General features: G+C 42.4%; 1 protein-coding gene across 5 annotated transcripts; it reads right to left on the reverse strand.

The window, feature by feature from the left end:
* Positions 1 to 4,978: 4,978 nt before the first annotated feature.
* Positions 4,979 to 13,717, reverse strand: LOC147906319 (putative methyltransferase PMT3). Of its 5 annotated transcripts, none has more exons than XM_087378017.1 (9): positions 13,474 to 13,717; positions 13,083 to 13,290; positions 12,226 to 12,682; positions 11,953 to 12,117; positions 7,543 to 7,725; positions 6,432 to 7,026; positions 6,068 to 6,180; positions 5,724 to 5,944; positions 4,979 to 5,620 (listed from the first exon to the last, which is right to left on the reverse strand). In XM_087378017.1, exons 3-9 carry the CDS (start codon positions 12,655 to 12,657, stop codon positions 5,305 to 5,307), a joined length of 2,025 nt encoding a protein of 674 aa, XP_087234143.1. In that variant the 5' UTR covers positions 12,658 to 12,682; positions 13,083 to 13,290; positions 13,474 to 13,717; the 3' UTR covers positions 4,979 to 5,304. The 5 variants fall into 5 exon arrangements, with proteins under 5 accessions (XP_087234143.1, XP_087234119.1, XP_087234128.1 ...); XM_087377993.1 differs by having other exon boundaries at positions 12,226 to 12,889; XM_087378002.1 differs by lacking the exon at positions 13,474 to 13,717 and having other exon boundaries at positions 12,226 to 12,889; positions 13,083 to 13,293.
* Positions 13,718 to 21,690: the final 7,973 nt, after the last annotated feature.

Here is a 21,690-nt window from a genome sequence, read left to right on the forward strand (position 1 = left end):
AGGTTTTTAAAATATACACCCAAATGAACAGTTCAAAGAAACAACTCTGGCTTGATGGCCCCTAAGTTTCAACTTAGGTGGTAAGTGTTTGGAGGCCTCCATTGCCTATCATCTGGGCTGGTGCCCCAAAAATATCCAAAGAGATACGTCATGATCAATCATGTCACTGCATTAGGAAGATTCACCTTGTGCGACATCCATGGTGGGGGTCAAATGTGACCACCGGGATCAAGCTAACCCTCTCTCTAGCCTGTTAATGAGAATCTTCCACTGTTTCTTAACAAGCAAAGGATCTAACCAACCCTCTCTCTAGCCTGTTATCTGACTGTAAGCATGGAAGCGTACATTGAACTTGAAAGGCACACAAACACTTGTGCTTGCATTTGTGGGGGTGTGAATATATCCGGGATTGGGTTGCAACTGCACCCTCTCCACCCCCTCCAACAAACCAAATAAAGAGTATTTACTATTCTATTGCTGATTTGCCAGGCTAAAATACAAGTCCTTTATATAGGTTTTGGACCCATCCTCCAGCTCGGCCGCTTGGAACTTTGATCTGGGCTGTTGCCAACCTGCATTGTTGGTGTTAGCCACTGTAAAGGATGACATCAGCCATGTATCTGCTGCCAAATGTGTAGGCTTTGTGGTAGCATGTGTGGCCATGTGCACCTGTTTTGCTGCTGCAGACTTGCTGTACTGCTGCAATAGGCTGTAGATGCCCATGTTATCCCCTTATGCTGAAGTTGGAAATGGGGAAGATGCAAATCCTCCTTGCAATGCTGTGAGATGGAGAAGACAATCTGAAAAGACATCCTTGTGGACTCATGGTGCTTCAGGGGAGTTGCGATGCTTGAACTTGGCAACTAATTGTAGATCTTGGTCTAACCATCGTACTAAGGATGAAAGCTGATGGAAAATTTTAGCTTTGTACCAACGTTCTCAATCAGAGCTCTCCAAATTGTCTGTCTAACACAATGGCCTTGGGAATGCCGCACATAGGATACTATCAAAGAGAAACAACCTAACAATATCCTATGCATCACATCATGCTCTTACATGCAATTAGCATCACAAACTTGCTAAACATGTCCACAATGGTCAAGCACATAGTGTTCATAAAACCAATGGAGGGTGGAACGTTCGGGACGAGCTACATGATAGGCAATTGCCCATGAGGGACTTTGACCTTTTGGCATACATAACAATGAGTGACATAGTTACAGACATGACTACGAAGATGAGGCTATAAAATTTTCCTTCTAGAGGGTGCCATGGACACCCTTGTGTTTACCAACCCTTGGATCATGGGCAATGTGTAGCAAAGCTTAAAAGAACACACAGGCATCCTTTATGAAAAGACCACCCATCATGTATGGTGTAATCGTTTGGTTGATTGCCCAACACCACTTGTGAATGAGTTCGAAACTCATGAGTGTCATGGTACTCGTTCTTCATGTCTAAACATGGACTCCTATACAATGAAAATGAAGGATACCATGCCCTTCCTACAAAAAAGCATCAACAACGGCATTCTTCGATCTAGGCACATTCTTGTTTACGCCTGAAATGTCTCGCTCCACTAGATTTGTTGGTGGAACCATTGGGCAACAAGCATTGCTTGACGCTATTGCAATGCCTAAACTCAAAACTCCTACCCAAACAAAAAATGCTTCCATGTCTTAAGGTATGATTGCTAGCATCTCCTTGTTGTATACCAAGTACCGAGTCTCTGCTAGGGTTAGCTTGCATCCTTAGAATGTGATGGGGTGACTATGCTACTCCAAGACTGTTCTAATGGAATAGTTGTCAACATCGATCCTCAATTAAACTGCTCGTCCCACTTTGCTAATGTGTCATTCCCTACAACAAATTTGTGATTAGGTCCTTGATGTTCTTTCTATATGCCTTGCAAATTTCCATGAACATGTAGACCTATCATGAATCTGAATCTAATGGTAACCGCTCTTCAAATCAATCATTGAGAACGTCTTGGTTCCATAGATATAACCACACACAAATCTCTCCCCTAGTATTCCTATACTAAGGCTTCCTTATGTGGGTTGGTGTAATGTTGATGTAGACCAAAAACACTTCTCAAAGCCAAGAGTCAACTTCTTTCCAATGATTGGAATGGCAAGATCCAAAACTTTAGTCCATGTCGATGTTGATGTAGACCAAAAACACTTCTCAAAGTCAAGGAGTTAACTTCTTTCCAATGATTGGAATGGCAAGATCCAAAACTTTAGTCAAATAATTGTGTCAAACCTCACACTAGTGCCACCATCTCACTCTTGAAATGGTATCCATTGCTTGTGTTGGTGCGACCTTGAGTGCCTAGCTGTCAAACCACTCGAAATTCTTTAGGATGGTTAATTTGGCCTTCGTACTACTTTGAACACATTGATTAGTGAATGCTCCGTTTAAGGCGAATGTATGTATAGATGGAAAAAGGCGAGTGTGCTTGGGTGGAGATAATGTCCTCCGAACTCCCATCCATGATGAAGGACCTTCTGACCCCATCGATTTGGCCATTGAATTGGAATATGGTGGGAAATGTGTCAAATCCCCCGTCTATCTTAATCTCCTCAATAGCAACCAACTTCATCTTTGCTTGAAAAAAGGTCACTTGGCCGACAAGAGTGGCCATCTCCTCACACACATCTTCTTCAAGCACAGACAATCCTACGTCTTATGGCCGTGCATATGTACTTAGCAATCTCGACATCCAAGAAACCTCCATGGCCATTGTTGTCCTTTCTCACCCAATTCTTATTATTTGTTCCCCACATCTTTTCGTTTTTGGAGCTAAATGTCTCCAGAAAGGTCAAGTCCTTGTACTTCTTACTGAGGGCCAACTTGGGTCCTTGAGGGTTCATGGGCTCGAAATATAGGGCAAGCTTGTAAGCAAAGGTATACTCCTTGTGACAAAAGTTGCAAACATATAACTTTGATAGATTCATTGGGACCCTAGGACAACTCAATGAACTCTCTCCAACCGGTCCAAGTACTGCGGCATAAGAAAGTGTACTAATGTCCTTCAAAAACTCCAATCATGTATAGTTGGCTACCTCCAACACCGCATCCTAGTGAGCGGGTTGCCATTTGCAAGACTACATGACAACTTCAATTTAGATGCTAAAATGCCCTTCTCATTGTCCTCTATGTGGACCACCTCTCAAACTGATTCAGCTACAAGATCAAAAGCAAGGAATCAGTCTTCCCATTGTACCTTTGAAAATTGAACTCCTCAAGGAACATCGACTTGGCCGGCCAAATTTTGACTATCCCTCTAGATTCTTTGCTGCCCGTGGTTTGATAAGAGAAGAGTGGTGTACAATCCCATTCTTCCTTCGCCCCCAATCGTCGCATGCTTCCTTTGCTTCGTGAGCCTCATGGTGGTGTTCTTTCTTTACTGTCCAGACATACTCTTCTTTGGCCTCCTAGGCAGCCTGACAAGATCCTTCTCAGTGCATCATTGCTATCATGGCAAATTGAATACGTGCGGAGGTGCTTCTGGCCGGGGCTCCACCTGGTGTGTAACGTCACCTCTCCGTCACAGGCTCATGTTCAAAGGTGTCTCATCGCTAAAGATTGACTTGCTGGAGCATGTGATGACCATGCACTGACAAACCTTCCCTAATGTGCATCTCACACTCTCGAAATATAAATTCCGAAGCTTTGATACCAATGTAATAGACAAGGGATAGAGCTCCCTCTCTCTCAAAGGCACACAAACACGTGTGCTTTCATCTATGGGGGTTTGAGCATAATGGGGAATTGGGTTGCAGCTGCGCCCCCCCCCTAGAAAATAATTACTGTTTTACTACTGATTTGCCAATAGGCTGAGATACACCTGTTTGCCCAAACAGCTGTGAATACATCTGCCAAGCTGATCCTGAGGCTGAGGCTGCTGCAGCTGTACTGATGGCTGCAGGCGCTGATGAAGAATGAGGGAAGGGGGAGTTCTTTATATAGGTTTTGGACCTCCTGCTGGGTTGACTGGAGCCCTGATCTGGATTGACCAGTCTGGACTCTGCTGGCTGACCCAATCCCTGTGGAACCTGACTGTGGCAGACAGGCACTGCAGTACATGTGCCACCTGCTGTACAGCCACATGGCATCATCTGGAGTGACTGGCCGACCCTGCTCGTGCTGTTGCTGGCTTGCATAACTGATGTAAGCTGCCGTGCAGGCTGACATCGGCCCCTGCTGACTACACCGGTCACGAGGACCTGTTTTGCTGTTGCAGACCTGCTCTAATGCTGTTGTGGGCTGCAACACTGCCACCTAGGAAGCTATGCATTCAGATGCAGATGCCCGTGACAATTTCAGCTCTGCTTAGACAGTATAGAGCCACGGCCCACCAAGAAAGTAAGACAGTGATAAACAGTCTCCAAGAACAATGTTTTCTATTTTCAACTTACACATTTAAAGGGCTATATACCTAGATGAATCCAGGAACATTCCCAAACTCATCCTCTAAAAACACAACATAGTGCAGTTTCAATCTCACGATAGTCACTCATAATATTGAAAACCATAAACTCCATCGTGCATAGCAGGGACTAGCTACTATGTCATCCCCACTGACGTCATCAGCGTCCAACAGTGGGTGTAGACCATAGTATAAAAATATGCTCACATATACAAATCCACACACCCACACATACTTGAGCATCCATTTATACAGTGTCTTCGTACTGAGTTTCTGTCAGCACTCCGGAGGTGAAGGGCAAACCCAGCCATGACGAAGGCTAGCACTAAAGGAGAAGGCTAATAAAAAAGTAGTCCAAATCTCTTCATTCAAGCTACAACTGCTTGTGAAGTCTAAACAATTTCATTTTAGTCTCCCAAACGAGCATCTAAATCTAGCTGATAGCCTAAAAGGCAACACACCAGTTAAGATAGAAATAATTATCGCAATACCAGCAGGCCGCAACTTAAAGGGCTGTCTGGCAAATGCTCAACAACTTGCCGCTAAAAATTTCCCATCAGTGAATTAGAATCAAAGAATGGACATTGGAGCAGGGTCCTTTGGGAGCAAGATTTCTCAACAAAGGCTCAGTGCTTGTAGAATAGTACCCATAAAGAACCTCAACTAATGATACACTATGTTGAGTACTACTTATAACATGTAGCCAATGACATGCTAATATCATAATCATGCAAGCTAAACCTTTAACTTGGTTGGGATAAACTGACTCTCCAATCAATCATCTCTGTTCAGGCTTACACAGCCCTCCATCCATGGCAAGCCACGTGGATTCAAAGGGGATCACAAAGATGCAATTTAAAATTGCACTACTACAGAATATCATCAACAGGCTTCCAAAGCTGCTTCCTTGCAAATAATATTTTCTCATTGTCAGTTGATATACCATCAACCTCAGCTTTGACCACTTTGAACCAAGCATCCCATCGTAAAGCTTTCAAATGTTTGCTTATGTGGTCCACCAAAGAGGATTTGTCCCTTATTATCACAAAACCCATGGGCCTTAATATGCGATCCATCTCCAGTAGTAAATCCTCCATGCTACAGCCTTGGTTGTCAATATCACTGAACATAGTCCAAGCATGTAGAAGGTCAAAAGTGCGTGGGTAAGTCGAGAAGGCTTCACACCTGCAAGAGGAACTAGATTAAAGTTTTTGAATGACCAAAGAATCCTTTACTTAAGTACTGAATGTTACTGTCGAATTTCATATGTACGAATGCATGGACTCACCAATTGTGCAAAGAACCTATGAGACCGCGATCATAGACAACCTTCAATGTATTCGGACCAGAATGCGGCACAACATTCATAACCCAGACAGGTTTATCCTTTAAAGCAGCAGCAAATCCACCAAAATGGGCCTTCATATCCATAACATTTCTGAAAGTGGACTTGTCTACTTCTGAGCTTAGTTGCTTCCAGTAAAAGTCCACCCGTGAACGCCAAGCCATCTAGATGTTAAACAATCCAAAAATAGTTTGTCAGCGGTCTTTCTTTTACAATGTCAAAATAGTTTAAGCAAAGATATTCCTTCCGTTACTGTTTCGTGTATGTCAGGGTTGTCAGAGTGGTACTTTGTCTGTTTGGAAATGCTTGTCGCTAACACTAAGATCCTGCAATCGCTGAGGTGCAGAAATAAGCCTCCTTGGCCAAGGCGCCAATCCACTCCCTTGATTATGGTCATTATCTACACAAATCACAGTTGAAATTTGTGTTTATCAACCAAATGCAGTTAAATGGTAGAAATCACAATCTCTACCCACTAAAATATTGAGACTAGCATGTGCATGTTTCGCATTTCATTTGCATTCAAGAAAATAAAAGTAACAAAGTACCTTTCCTGTTCACTGCTGGGATTACTGAAAATTTAAAAACAGAATACCTCCTCACAACATTCAAACACAACAACAAGCCCAGACAAAAGATGAGAATCCTCACACTCTGATAAGGGTGTGATACAGGCCGTTAGTGGCACATCCCATGCAGCATCAGGATCATCCTCTTTATTGCACAAAGGGGGATTTGTTCCTTGCGCCCTCTTTCTGTAGCACTCATTCGTTAAAGGTTTCATCCAGATAACAGTTTGACCCTCCTTGGCTGCTATTGACCAGCACATTCTCTGTACAAGGTCACTCATATCGTGCCATATTTGTACATCTTCTGCATCATCTCTGTACGCAGGGGGAGAAGACCAGGCAAAATAACCACCTGGCGTCAATAACCTATCAACCTCAAGAAGAAGAATACCATCTCGCTGTAGCCAATCAATACGACAACGAGAGCAATGAGCAAGATCAAATGACTTGCTCGGAAATGGCAGTCTCCTGGTTCCTAGCACACCAAGGGTAGAAGGGATCCCTCTTTCCAAGGCAAACTGAATCTGGTTTTCATGCACATCATTAGGAGCAACAGACATGGCCAAGATGTCCAGAGGCAGCAGAAAAGCACCAAAACTCGCAACCCCGCATCCCACGTCCAAGACAGTTCTAAGTTTGCCATGATTGCTCAGGTCGCCATGTGGAAATTTTAACATCTGCACAATATACAATCTCATTCTTCAAACGCTTCAAATAAGAAAGAGTATGAACCTTGGACTTTCAGTTTTCGTACTTAAGCCTTGCTGTACTGAAAAAAAAACGTAGGTCGGTTCCCACAACGTGGCGTCATAAGCATGCACAAAATGCATAACAGTCATCCAGCTTTGAAACAAATACGTGCCATGCACATCCAATTATGTGCTACCTACATAACTAATCATTCCCAGCAGTAGCAGGAGACAACATGGATAACAAAGAGGTGTCCAAGTTATTATTAATATATTTATTCAGACTGGCGTGTTGAGTTTCAATCAATTATCAACCACAAAGAAAGACACCTACAAAACATAATTATGCAAATGCAATAAATGACGATTCAACTGCAACCACTGAAGAGGGACACTTTTCTATCCATTAAGAATGATCATGGACAAACAAGTGCAAGAAGAATATTAAAAGGAGTAGATAAGGAGACAAACATTCTAAAATAGAACTTTCAACACCACACAAACCTTAGCAAGGGAAGCAATATATTTGTCAGCACCGTCATGAAAATGAGTTCCTCCTCCAGGAAAATTTACTTTGTCACCATTGATTACCATCCAATGCTGATCTGATTTCTCCATTGCAAGGAATGTATGAGGTACATTAACCTGCCAGACTTCATCTCGGCTTGTTGGCCATCTTACTGACACCTGTCAACAAAACCTTGAAAGTCTTATATGTGTAATAGCCGACCATTCGTACCCCAACTAACCAACAGACACGGCAACGATAGCAATTAAATGTTGCAAAAACAACCATAAACTATCAAAACTATCAAGTGAAATACTAGAGTAGTAAAAAGATTCCATAAAAGAATCATTTCCAAACAGCCTCAGAAAGCAATATTCAAAAAAGGAAGACCAACACTGCCCCATTGGGCCTTTCAACTTTCTGATCTTAAATTCACATGAAGTACTGCGATTACAATCAGTCTACTGTAGCTAATGGCCCTGAGGGCAACCAATCTCTATGGTTTCTACAGCCAATTTCACTTTAATATGAGAGAATCTGGACAATAACTCTCATTCTTAAAACATGCCTGCCAATCGACTTGTACGGTGCCAGCCACCAAAGACCTTCACAAGATAAATGCCCATCAGAGGAAACGATATAGTGTGGGTAATATCCTCTAAAAACACAACATAGTGCAGTTTCAATCTCACGAGAGTCACTCATAAGATTGAAAACCATAAACTCCATCACGCATAGCAGGGACTAGCTACTATGACATCCCCACTGACGTAATCAGCGCCCAACAGTGGGTGTAGACCATAGTATAAAAGTATGCTCTCACACATACAAATCGACACACCCACACATACTTGAGCATCCATTTATACAAAGTCTTCGTACTGAGTTTCTGTCGGCACTCCGGAGGTGAAGGGCAAACTCAGCCATGACGAAGGCTAGCACTAAAGGAGAAGGCTAATCAAAAAGTAGTCCAAATCTCTTCATTCAAGCTACAACTGCTTGTGAAGTCTAAACGATTTCATTTTAGTCTCTCCCAAACAAGCATCTAAATCTAAATCTAGCTGATAGGGCAACGCACCATTTAAGATAGAAAGAATTATCGCAATACCAGCAGGCCGCAAGTTAAAAAATGACTTGATTATAGCCCCGGAGTGTACGGTGCTAGCATTTTTGGTGCCGCAAGTATTGAAAATGCTAATACAACATTATTCAAAAAACTCTCGGATCTAAACTATAATTGCATCAAAAGATGAACTTATTTCACTTTAGTCTTGCCCCAGAAAAGAGCTCTAAGAAAGATAGCTCAGAAAAGGTAGCCGCTGGGGCATGTGCATCACTGAAGATAAAAAGATTTGTCTCAAAGGATAAGCTGCTATACACATTTCAAAGGCTGCCCTTTGAATTTCAAGAAATGCTAAATATTTGAAGCCAACTGTTGTTCGAAGATTCTGTAAAGGCTACCGTTTTTAGGAAATCATGTTCAATATAATGCCTCAAAATTTCCTTGTAAAATGTGCCTAGCTGGGCAGGTTGCGTGCTTAAGTTAAGGTGACTGAACCTCTATTGTATTGCTAAAGGTTTGCTCTTGCTCAACCAGAATTCCATGCTGTCTTTGATCCCATAGGTTGTATTCGACCTCAAATGGATGCTAACAACACCACCGTCATCTTCTCTCCCTCTCTAGAGTCTAACTCCATCACTGCCCCCTTAGACTCCATCACCGCCCCCCAGTTGCTCCCAATGCTACCAACTTTCACTTGAACCTTGTGATGATTACCCAGATGCTAACAACACCATCGTCATCTTCCCCTCTCTAGAGTCCCCCCCCCCCCCCCCCCCCCGCCCCCCGGTTCACTCCCAATGCTACCAACTTTCACTTAAAGCCTTGTGATGATTACTTAGGAAAACCCAAAACTGTCTTCATGATAGACTTAATATGAATGGGTTCACAAATGCCTAGACTCCTTCAATCATCAATGAACCAGATCCTTCTGCCTCTGCTCTCAATTGTGTACCATTCCTCTTTAATCTTAAGAATTCACAAGCATTATCAGGCCAGCAAAATGCTGTGGCCAGAATAATGTAACAAAACAATTGTGATTCTTGATGATGACAAAGCATGGTGTAACATCTTACGAGTCGATTGGAAAAGATTGGCCGAAGCCCTAAAATGAACCCACCCTAGAGCAAATACATCTAGCAAAGAGGGCATAAATGGGCAGCAACACTAATTGCCTGCATCACAAGCAGCCATAGCGAACCTTTGTGACTTCAAGGAGGCAGTTCGTAATTGGACTTATCAAACCCTTTGATTGAGAAAGAAGCTTGTCGAGGGGTGTTAGAGCATTGTTGTTGCAGCAATAGCATTCGTAGTAAAAGACTACACACAAGCTGCCCAATATACATGTATATTTACATAAATCCAGGTACATGCCCAAACTCATCCTCTGAAAACACGACAATATTTCATGAGTCACAAGGTTGAAAACCATAAAATCCATCACGCATAGCAGGGACTAGCTACTATGACATCCCCACCAATGTCATCAGCCTTTCGTTTCTGGACGGGATTTCCTTGATGTCTGACTAATGTAGTGCTTCTGGACATGCATTATTAACAATGGCTGGCCACTCGGGTTGTGAAGACTTATGAAGGGATGAACACGAGAAAAGCATGACAGCAGATGTGAAGAGATGTGCAAGAGACTTCAGGAGATGCGTTATCACATACATCTTCCCCTAGATTTTATAAAAACTTACAGAAGGGTTAACACAGTTCTTATTGGAAAGAGCTGTGGAGAAATATGCTAAAACATTTAACTGATTCTAGCTCCACCAACGGAAGGATACTCTGGTTCCTGTCAATTTACAGCACCCTTCACCCATCTGAATGTAAATGGCTTAAAAGTGTCTGTTACTGCCAACGAATGGAATTTCAATTTTGTAACAATGGGCTCAACTAAGGGAGGGACTTAATAAGGCCCGCTTATTTTAAAATTTTCTTCTCTACCATCCTTGGATAGAGGTGCAATATTTGAAGAATACTTTAATTTCAGCTTTGGACACTCCACTGACCCGTTCCTAGATGCACTTTCATATTCTCAAACTAAGAGCCCTGCATTCTTAGAACCAACAGTTTTTGTCCAAGTTGAAATAAAATGAAATGATCTATCAATATCAAACCCCTAACGTCTATAGAATGACCAAAATTACAGAATACAACACCGAAAAGGAACTCTAGAGGGAAGTACCTTTCTTTTTGCAAGAAATAGAGGGAGTCCCTTTTCATTCTATTTATATACCTAGATGAATCCAGGTACATTCCCAAACTCATCCTCTAAAAACAACATAGTGCAGTTTCAATCTCATGATAGTTACGATGAAATAGAGGGAGTCCCTTTTCATTCTATTTACCCTTAGATTGAGCAGATGAGCAATTAGGAGATGCTCTGGCTATCGGTAGGACAAAATCAGATCTTTTCTCATACGATATAACCTTCTGGTTTTACTAGGTAATAGCCACGCAGAATTATTCCTCGCTCACTTGAAAGCAATTCATTCTTCTTAATTCTTAAAATTTTAAGAGCTCTTAGCCTTGCAGTACATGCTCACCTTCGCTTTAGGGTCTGGCAGCCCAGACCACGTGGCACTAATGTCTGATTTCCACACTTCATCTCCAGAGTATAGACAATCCTCTCTTGAATAGAAAAGATAAGGTACCTTTAAGTCAGATCAGCTGAGTATGGATGTTGTTCCATAACTCTGACACGGAATCTGTAAATACCGTTCCTACTACACCATCTATGAATAAACTGCAGTGATGTGTCCACCCTACTAATGAAAGGCAGTAGGGTAGAAATGGCTTTTTGGAGTTCTATGTCAAACCCATGAAAATACTCTCTAGAGATTGGCATTTTGATACTTCCTGCCAACGCGCTACTGATTGCCTTTTTGGTTATGAGGGATTCTTTATAACAGCTGCACATTGGACCCTCCGTTCAGCACATTTATAACGTTTCTACTGTTCTAGCCCTGAGCACAGCCCATGCTTACAAGGTGAAGATCTTCCTTTCCCCACAACTGAATGAATTAGAAATGCTTCTACAGGATTGGAGAGAGAAATATATCTTTGTGATAATCCCCCCACCCCCGCCAACCCCATCACCGAAAATGATTCTGTATAATGAAATCTCAGGTAAAACTGCCAAATGTGCCGGCATTACGAGGCACAAAGGCATGCATAACTTCTTTTTTTGCGCTAGTGCTTCTAATTCTAGAATCATGGACTTCCCCGAATTTTAGCCTAATCGATCTGAAAGCAACCACTTTAAAAAATATCCAGATGAACCGAGGAACACTGAAAGTCGAGTCCGTGGATCAAATAAATGTGGGAGGACTGAAAATACCTTATAGTTCGGAGGTGGAGGTATCAGACAATTTAGACGTCGCTGTGGAGGAGGACAATGGCGCTCGTAATGTTCCATAAGGGATAGATTCAACCTCAATTTTAGTTGGCTTTGTAAGTGACGATCTAAGCATGGAATCAGCTCTGAATGACGGAAATCACACACCTGCAACATGAAACTTTTGTGTTATAATCTTGCATGACGACGGAATATCCGATGATCGTGAAAACATACAGCATGACGACGATGAGCTACATGGAAAGAAAAACACACAGGAAAAGTCTTTATGGTTATGTGAAAAGCGCTGTCTTCCGCGTCGTCGGATGTCTCGTGTTGCGTTTGTCTGATCTTGATGTCGCTTTCGTCTCCGTCTTGTTTCTCATCCGCATTCTCGTCGTCTGCACCTTTCACTGGATCATCCTTCAACTCCAAGTCAACATCTCGATTCTCCTTAGAGTCCTCGTTGCTTTCAGTATCCTCGTCATCTTCAACCTTTACTCCGAATCTTCTGGATGGTTTTTGCTCGTCTTCTTGTACGGGTGAGGACTCTCTTCTATTCCGAAGAGCAGACTTTAAAAAAGATCCATAATACACGCAAAGAAGTAACAGCGCCACCAGCATCAGACAAACTGAAAGCGCCAGACGTTTCTTTTGAGATCCATCGTTGCGCCCCCTCATTTTAAGGGAGCTGTATTTGCTTAACATTCAGCAAAACCTTCCTCGCTGCAGCCTGCACCAGGAGCAAACAGATCTGGAATTGTAAATGTGCTACATGCCCTTCCTCGTCGGGCTAACAAACTAGTTTGGCTGCTCGTGATTCTAGCTAATTCACCGTCAGAGGAGACCCATATTTTTCTCGGGAGAGGAACTGCTCGACTCGCGTTATCTCAGGAGGAACGCGGGGAAGAGCAAAACGGCCCAGCAAGCTCGCAGAGATCTGTAAGGGATGGGGAAATTACTCTTGAGGCAAACCACAATCATTCGGAGAATGAGGACAAGACAGGTTAACCGAAAAGACGGGGATGTAGCATGCTTTGGTGGGCAACGGGAGCGAGGGGAAAAAGGAACGGAGCTGACGGGGGGAAATCGAGAAAAGGGACGGCAGGAAGTGGTAAGAACGAAAAACGTACCGAAGGGATTACGGAGATGGGGTCCAGGCCGATGATGTAAGGAGGCAGGAGTACTACACAACATGTCAACTCGCCCCTGCTGTTGTGCTGATTGATTGAACGAGTAGCAACCAGCTGCCCTCTCAGGCTGGACCGTCCTGCAAATTTTGCCCCAGCCGACTTAAAGGGAGAAGCTCCATTTTGCAGCAGCTGCGCCAATGGATTGTAGCTGTGGCCACGATTCAAGCAACTTTCCGCATCAATCTGTCACAGGAACAAGCTGTGCAGAGAAATGTATAAATGATGCTCGCCGAAAGTGCGAATTGCAGGCATGGGTGTGATTACAGGGTAATGGTGATGGGAACTTAAGATTACAACGCTTGCACACCTTGAAGGCCTTTTCAGCTGTTACCTCGGCGATTCGTCCGATTTCTTTCCTCCTCCGATCGCCTTTTGCAGAAATCTCCGAATGATACACAGCCTTTATTACCACTTTTCCGACACCGGGCAGTCGACGTGCTGAAATGCTGCTCTCCACGATCAAACTCCCCGAATCAAGAAAACCTGATATATCGCATCACGGTGATACATCCAACAGCTCACCCTAATCAAACAGGATATAAATGTCATGAAACCAGTTGAGCAATGGAGATGAATTGGAGGAGTGTTGCGTTTCTTCTTCTTCTTCTTGCGAGCACAAGAGTGAGCAAGAGAAAGAAGATGTTTTGTTAATTATTAAATAATTAACGGTAAGGACAGGTTTAAGGTGGTAAGCCTGCTGTCGGTCGATTGATGATGATGATGATGATGCTGATGCATGATGCATGCCACCGTCGCCCATGCACATGGGTGACGCACTAGTTTTCTTGTATTATTCAAGGGGTAAATAATTTTGGAGACAAAGATCTCTCGAGGGGCCACTTTGGGCGAGGCCACCAACATTAACTTATCAAATTGGAAACATCCTAATTTGATACCACACTCATGTTTTAGAATTTGTCATCTCTTTCCTCTCCATCACCAATTTGGCATACAACCTTCCAAGCCACAATTTTTTAATAAGTCAACACATGTCAAAGTTCTAGATGCCTTTTATGAGTATTTCTCGTTTTTGTTAAGCCACTTGGTCGTCGTAGGTGCTTAGCCCAACAAGTCAAACCTGGGAATTTCGAGGACACAGGTTCAAACCGCCCTCTAGCCTTCCACATCAAATGGCTCTCTGCGATTACAAGTCGCCTTTTGAGGAGGATTGCATCCCCAAGTCCCTTCCCAGTCTCAAGCTATAGGCAGATTTCATTTCCCATGCCTCTATGTTTTTGTTTTTTCCTTCATGTGAACTTCCTTCTATATACTTCCAAGACATGACATAATCCCTTCCTCAAAATGACTTCATCTGATAATTTTAGATAAATAGGTTGGGTTATCATGGTGACAACTTTATATTAATATAAGGTTGACATTCTTATGTTTTCGCTTGTAGTAAATGCATGAATAAAACAATAACAAAAAACTTTGAGCGATCCTACCTTCATCCTTATAATGGTTGACATATTTTATGCCTTTTTGACACTTGTCTCTAAAAACTTTGCTTGTGGAAGAACGAAAAGCAAATATTAGTAAAATAAAGCTCCTTCATCCATCTTTGGAGTCGGCTACCATCGATTATATCATGAACTACCTTGAGACGTGAGGCGATTGGATGATAGGTGGGGTGGCTACACCGAGAGAGAGAGAGAGAGAGAGAGAGAGAGAGAGAGAGATGACAAAAAAATATTATGGTGGCCAGAAGTGAAATAAGTTAGTGTATTAGTTATAGACAAGTCCATGATGTGTTTGGACAAGTAATCAGCAAAGTTAATCGTATCATTCCTAGGAGAATCTTGATGAGCTGGCAGTATGTCTAGACACAAGCCAACACCCTCTGCCCTAAGTGATCTAATCTAACCTCCTTTTTGAGAAGTTAGCCTTGCTTCTCAACGAGAGTAAAGGATCAAGTATGTTTCATGTCATGTGGAGTATATCCATGAGAACTAACCTCAACATGTGAGGCGATTGGATGATAGGTGGGGCTACATCGAGAGAAGGAGAGAGAGAGAGAGAGAGAGAGAGAGAGAGAGAGAGAGAGAGAGAAAGAGAGAGAGAGGGAGAGGGGATGGAAAAATATAATGGTGGCCATAAGAGAAATAAGTTAGTGTATTAGTTAGAGACAAGTCCATGATGTGGTTGGACAAGTAATCATCAAAGTTAATTGTATCTTTCCTAGGAGCGTCTTGATGAGCTAGTAGTATGTCTAGAGACAAGTACCACCCTCTGTCCTAAGTGATCTAATCTAACCTTCTTTTTGAGAAGTTAGCCTTGCTTAAGTATGTAATGGTGGCTAGAAGTGAAATAAGTTAGTGTATTAGTTAGAGACATGTCCATGATGTGGTTGGACAAGTAAGCACCAAAGTTAATTGTATCTTTCCTAGGAGCATCTTGATGAGCTGGCGGTATGTCTAGAGACAAGCCAACATCCTCTATCCTAAGTGATCTAATCTAACCTCCTTTTTGAGAAGCTAGCCTTGCTTCTCAACAAGAGTAAATGGTCAAGTATGTTTCATGTCATGTGCACTATAGCCATGAGAACTAACATCGAAACATGAGACGATTGGATGATAGGTGGGGCTACACCTCGAGAGGGTTTCCTTGCAATTGGATTTTCCATTTTGACACACCCATGATGTCTACCTCCTCCTGCCATACCCTTAGGCACTCTAAACCAATTGGATTATGATGAACCTACCACCTATGAACTGGAGAAGGCATCTAAGCATTGTGTTGGATTTGATAGATTGGAATGTTTTAATAGGTTGGCTTAGCCATCAAACATATTACTTGGTGATGATCATAGGACTAAGGTCTTAGATTTACTATTGGTAAAGCTCACACCTAAAGGTAACAAATGCCATGGGGTGGGTAGGGCAGGCTAATGCATGGCAAGATGAGGATAGGGGGATTTGTTTTTTGAATTAGATGCTAGAGCCATGTGCCTTGCATGTAGATATTTCCTTTTAATATGCCCTATGATTTCTACCTTCTACCACCATATCCTTGGTCACTCTAAGCAACTTACAGCCTTTGAATTGGAAAATATTTGCACGGGTTGCCTTGGCAAGAGCTCATTCACAAGGATCTCAAGCCATCCTACTTGATTCCAAATTCTTTACGGAGAGGATATAATGCATGGGCACAATGATGTAGCGTGCATTGTTGAATATACAATGGACCTCAATACTTCAGCAACAATAGGTAATGAGCATCTACATGCTCTAGTAATGTGTGCAACTACTCAAATGGATGTAACTAGGGCTGCTACTCATTTAAGAGCACAAAGTCGTGTTGTTCACAATAGGGGTGTGGTTTCGGGTGCGGGGGGGAGCCTCTCTATCTTGTGTACATTTATGCTAAGGGATAATGTAGAGCACCCATCTTTGTATCCACTAGTCTTCAATGCTCCTCCTCTTCATGCACTCGGATCCATGGATCATACATGTAGCTTTTGCCAGGCTCAATTTTGGAAACAAGAGATGCCAATGCATATGCATCAGGTTGTGAGAAAGCACTGTTGCAAAGTTGGTCGTGTGTCATTGCTGCCCTTAGAAAAACCGCCAGAGATTTTGAGAGTTCTACTGCAAGGACATGATGCTACAAGCAAACTATTTAAGAAAAATATTAGGGTGTATAGTAGTGTCATGGCATTTGTTTAATTAGGAGTCCATGTTGATCAAATGTTCAATGGGAATAGGGGTATACAAAACTTTTGGGTCCATGGTAGCCTTGTATCACTGGGTTGGAAATTTATTGCCCGATGAGGCTAGGCAAGAGATGCTATGTTTTGCATAGTATGTTTATGACACCGACCATGAACTAGAACACCGTTTGCATGGGATGCCTAGTTTGGATCTAGGAATTTTGGAGTTGTTACAGAGGATGATGCATGAGTGCAATCCATATGCCAGTGCATTGGTGGCTATCAGGCAATTGCTGAGAACAAATCCACATACAAACTTGAGGATGGTTATTTGTGAGAGCCTCTCGACCTCAAGACAGTACTTGGCTCCTATGGCTAGTGAGGTTGCTACAATCATGCTAGGACAAGGGGATGACTTTGATATCGAAAATCAGGATATTCAGATTTTTAGCCGCAATGGGGTTGTGCGTAGAATATCTAATTTGCATCGATCATACATGCCTCTCATGTATGTTCTTTTGTTCACTCAGGGGGAAGACGGTTGTTCTATATATCCCATATAGTGATGTTCCTAATCACACACCATTGCACGAGATATGTGGACAGAGTTGTGTCACCCAGAGAAAGTACTACGCATACCGTTTGCAAGTGAGATAGGATACAAATGCATGTCTTTTGCATGGGGGTAGATTGTTGCAACAATACATGGTTGATGCCTACAGTAGCATGGAAGAGTCCAGGTTGGTGTGGATATGAAACAACCAAGCTTCCCTACGTGCTAAAGTCTATCAAGGGTTGATGGATATGGTAAATACAGCTGATGGGACACATACCATGCTGGGTAATGTTGTAGGGTGTAGGGTTGTGTTGCCTTCTTCTTTTACAGGAGGGCCTTGATATATGTGTCAGCTATACCAAGATGCCATGGCAATTGTTAGGAAAAGAGGCAAACCAGATTTATTCATCACATTCACCTATAATCCAAAGTGGCCTGAAATATCTGGAGCATTGTTGTCGGGACAAACTGCGCAAGACTGGCCAGATTTGACTACCTGTGTGTTTTATTAAAAGCATAAAGATATGATGCAATCAATTACAAAACATAATTTATTTGGGAAGGTGGCTGGATACGTGAGTGTGATAGAGTTTCAAAAGAGAGGTTTGCCACACTCACATATATTGTTGATATTAGAAGGTGCCTTCAAACCCATGGAGATTGGTCACTATGACTGATTAGTATGTGCAGAGTTGCTCGGTAAAACAATGTTTCCAGAGTTGCATGAGATTATTGGACAATGTAATGTTCATGGTCCGTGTGGTGCACTTAATACATCTACAGCTTGCATGGTTGACAGGAAATGCATTCGACGTTATCCACGTGCATTCTCGCAAACTACTATTGTTGGCAATGATGGTTATCCTATTTACATGTGCCGTGATGATGGTAGGCAGATACAAGTGAAAGGGGGTGTGATTGATAATCCAATCGCTGGATTGTGCCATTTAATCCTTTCCTATCCGTGAAGTACAAGGCATACATAAATGTCGAAATATGCTCCACAATTACTACAGTTAAGTATTTGTACAAATACGTGTACAAAGGTCATGACAGAGCCATCATCAAGATGTAGCAAAATCATGCAGGAGAGCAAGGGCATTTGCATAGCACAGTCGATAGTGGCATTGATGAGATTAGTAGTTACTTGGATGCATGTTACGTGTCAGCATCAGAAGCATGTTGGCAAATTTACAAGTATGCCATGCATGATGAAAAACCGGATGTGCAAAGGTTGATGGTTCATCTTCCGATGCGCAATAATTTGTAGAATGTTGTGGACAGGGAACAAAATCAGAAGACCGCTCTCACAGAATGGTTCACTTACAATCAGTTACAACATGACACAAGCAACTTGCTACTAGTGACTTGCCAGACAAGTTGGTCCGGAACAAAAAACTAGTAAGCTATGGACTAGAAGACAAAAGGGGAATACCATCGGTTGGATGTACAATATTTCTCCCTCAGCTGGTGAGCTCTACTTCATGCGTATGCTTCTTAATGTGTGCATGGGATGCAAGTCCTTTGATGACCTATGTACTTTTGACAGGCAAGTATACCCTACTTTCAAAGCAACATGCATAGCACGGGGATTGTTGGAGAGTGATGATGAATGGTTTGTGTGTATGCAAGAGGCTATGTTTTACCAAAATAGTGCACAACTGAGACACCTATTTGTCACAATCCTATTTTTCTGTGAGCCAATGTCTCTTGGACTTTTGTGGGAAAGATTTTCCTCCAAGCTTTCGGATGATTTTTTTCATGTATTGGAATCGAGTATGGGGAGTTTAATTGATCGTCATGCCCTGGTGATAAAGAAGGTTGTATTGCACTTGGAGCACATTTTTCAACAACATGGGTGAAGGTTGCCTGAGTTTGACGGAATGCCCATTGTCGACAGAATATCTTTGTTAGAAGCTGCAAATGGCTTATTGCAAGAAGAAAGAATGTTTGATTGTGTGAAAGAAGCACAGACTGCCCAACAGATGGAAATGTCATTAAATTATTGCCAACGTGCTGCATTTGATCAGATTCTGGCAAGGGTCTATGGAAATGGCAGTGAGGTGTTTTTTCTCGATGGTTCAGGAGGGTCTGGAAAGACCTTTCTCTACAATTGCTTGCTCTCTCGGTTGCGTGGGGAGGGGAACATCGCTTTGGCATGTGCATCTTCTGGGATTGCAGCGTTGCTACCAGCCAATGGACGCATGGCACACTCACGATTCAAGATACCGTTGGAGCTAGATGGTACTAGCAGCTGCAATATTAAGGTTAATAGTCACCTCGCAGATGTTTTGAATATGGCTAGGCTGATAATATGGGATGAGGCACCCATGACGGTTTGCTTTCGAGGCACTAGTCAGAACATTGCAAGATATCATGTCAAATGAGCAACTTTTTGGTGGGAAGGTGGTTTTGTTGGGGGGGGGATTTTAGACAAGTCTTGCCAGTGCTTCCAAAGGCAAGTCGAGAGGACACTGTCAATGCTACCTTATGCCACTCAAGGATTTGGGGTCACACTACAGTATTGAAGCTCACACAGAATATGCAGGTTCTTCAGAATTGTGATAACTTTGCCGAGCAAGAGTTCACACAATGGGTTTTGGACATTGGCAATGGGATAAACAGATGTACTAAAGAAGATACTATTATGATTCCATCGCAAATGCTTTTAGAGACAAAATCCATGGAAGGCCTCATTGGATGGGTCTATAGAGAGCTTGCTACTATTTTGGATTGTACACCATACTTTCGAGAGCCTGCTATTCTTGCACCTAGGAACCTTGAGGTTGATGCAATTAATGCTGTGGCATTGAAGGCAATGCCCGATGAGGAAAGGGAGTACCTAAGCACAGACTCAGTGGACAACTCAGGGGGAGATACTTTTTTATTTAGAGTTGAGTATCTGAACAGTCTGGATCTTGGTGGTGGATACCCCCCACATCGATTGGTTTTGAAAAAGAATGCTCATATAATTTTGTTGCGCAATCTAAATTCTCGGCGGCTCTATGCAATGGGACACAGTTGATATGCAAAGAGTTTCACACGAAAGTGTTAGAAGCTGAAATCATTATTGGTACCAATGTTGTGATAATGTTCATTCCAACCAACCTTAAACTTCTGTTCGACATGAGGAGATGTCAATTTCCTATCCAGTTTACATTCGGCATGACATCAAGTCACAGGGCCAAACATTGTCTATTTTGGGGCTGTACTTGGTGACACCGGTGTTCAGTCATGGACAGTTATACATGGCATTTTCACGTATCCGAGCAAATGCTGTTAAGGTTTTCATTCCAGAGAGTGCGTCTGATGCCAGTGGCAAGGAGGCAGATAATACTTCTACCACAAATGTTGTGTACAAGGAAGTGCAATTGGCAACAACAAGAGCCTAGGAGTATGCCATTGCTCTTTTAAGTCCTCCTAAGACTTTCTCGGGTAATCTTTCTATACATTTTTTTGAGTTTATTCGATATTTCATGATTTTGTCCTTGATAATGTTTGGATTTTATGAGTTTTGTATGAACTTATGAAATTTCATTTTCCATCTGAGTTGTGGGTTTGCAATATACTACAGCCTATTTTCTCTTGAAAGTCTATTGTTTTTTCATGTATATGTAGATTGACTCGTGTTTCTTTTTGCAATGCGATAGGATGTCTAGGGAGTTCACATTTGTCAAGCCGAGATGTGGTGTTTGTTGAACAACCACACTCATTGGTGGATACAGCTCCAACCACTTCATCATCAACTGAAGAAATAACTCGCCATTTGCTGACCCAAAAGTATGAAGAAAGTATTAAGGAGGATGTGTTCTCTGATAGTGAGGACCAAGAAATCTAGCCTATTGCACTAATCACACCACAACGAAGGCCACAACCAAGGTGGGTGCAGCAACTCTTTGATGATTAGAACCCAAAATCTGTGCAAGAAAGTCCACAACCTGATGGACCTCGAAGTTTAAAGAGAAATAGAGGAGCAATGCCGATCAGCTGATCTCATAGTCAACATGACCTTGATGGCTGAGATTATGGAGACATTCAAGGAGCCATCAAACTTGGAGGAGGCACTGGCAAATCCAAAATGGAAGTCGGTTATGCAGTCAGAATATGACAGCATAATGAAGAACGACACTTGGGAGCTTGTAAGTCGACCTGCAAAGAGAAAGGTAATTGGTACAAAATGGGTATGGAAATCCAAATATAAAGCTGATGGTAGTCTAGAAAAGTATAAAGCTCATCTTGTTGCACAAGGATTCTCACAAGTGGAAGGTTTTGATGTAAGTGAAACTTTTGCACCCACAGCTAGAATGACCACTATCCGTATGGTGCTGCTATGGCTGCTCATA

The sequence above is a fragment of the Dipteris shenzhenensis genome, chromosome 1 (assembly GCF_047967505.1).
Source record: "Dipteris shenzhenensis isolate YYH24624 ecotype China chromosome 1, Dip_SZ_1.0, whole genome shotgun sequence".
Lineage (NCBI taxonomy): Eukaryota > Viridiplantae > Streptophyta > Polypodiopsida > Gleicheniales > Dipteridaceae > Dipteris > Dipteris shenzhenensis.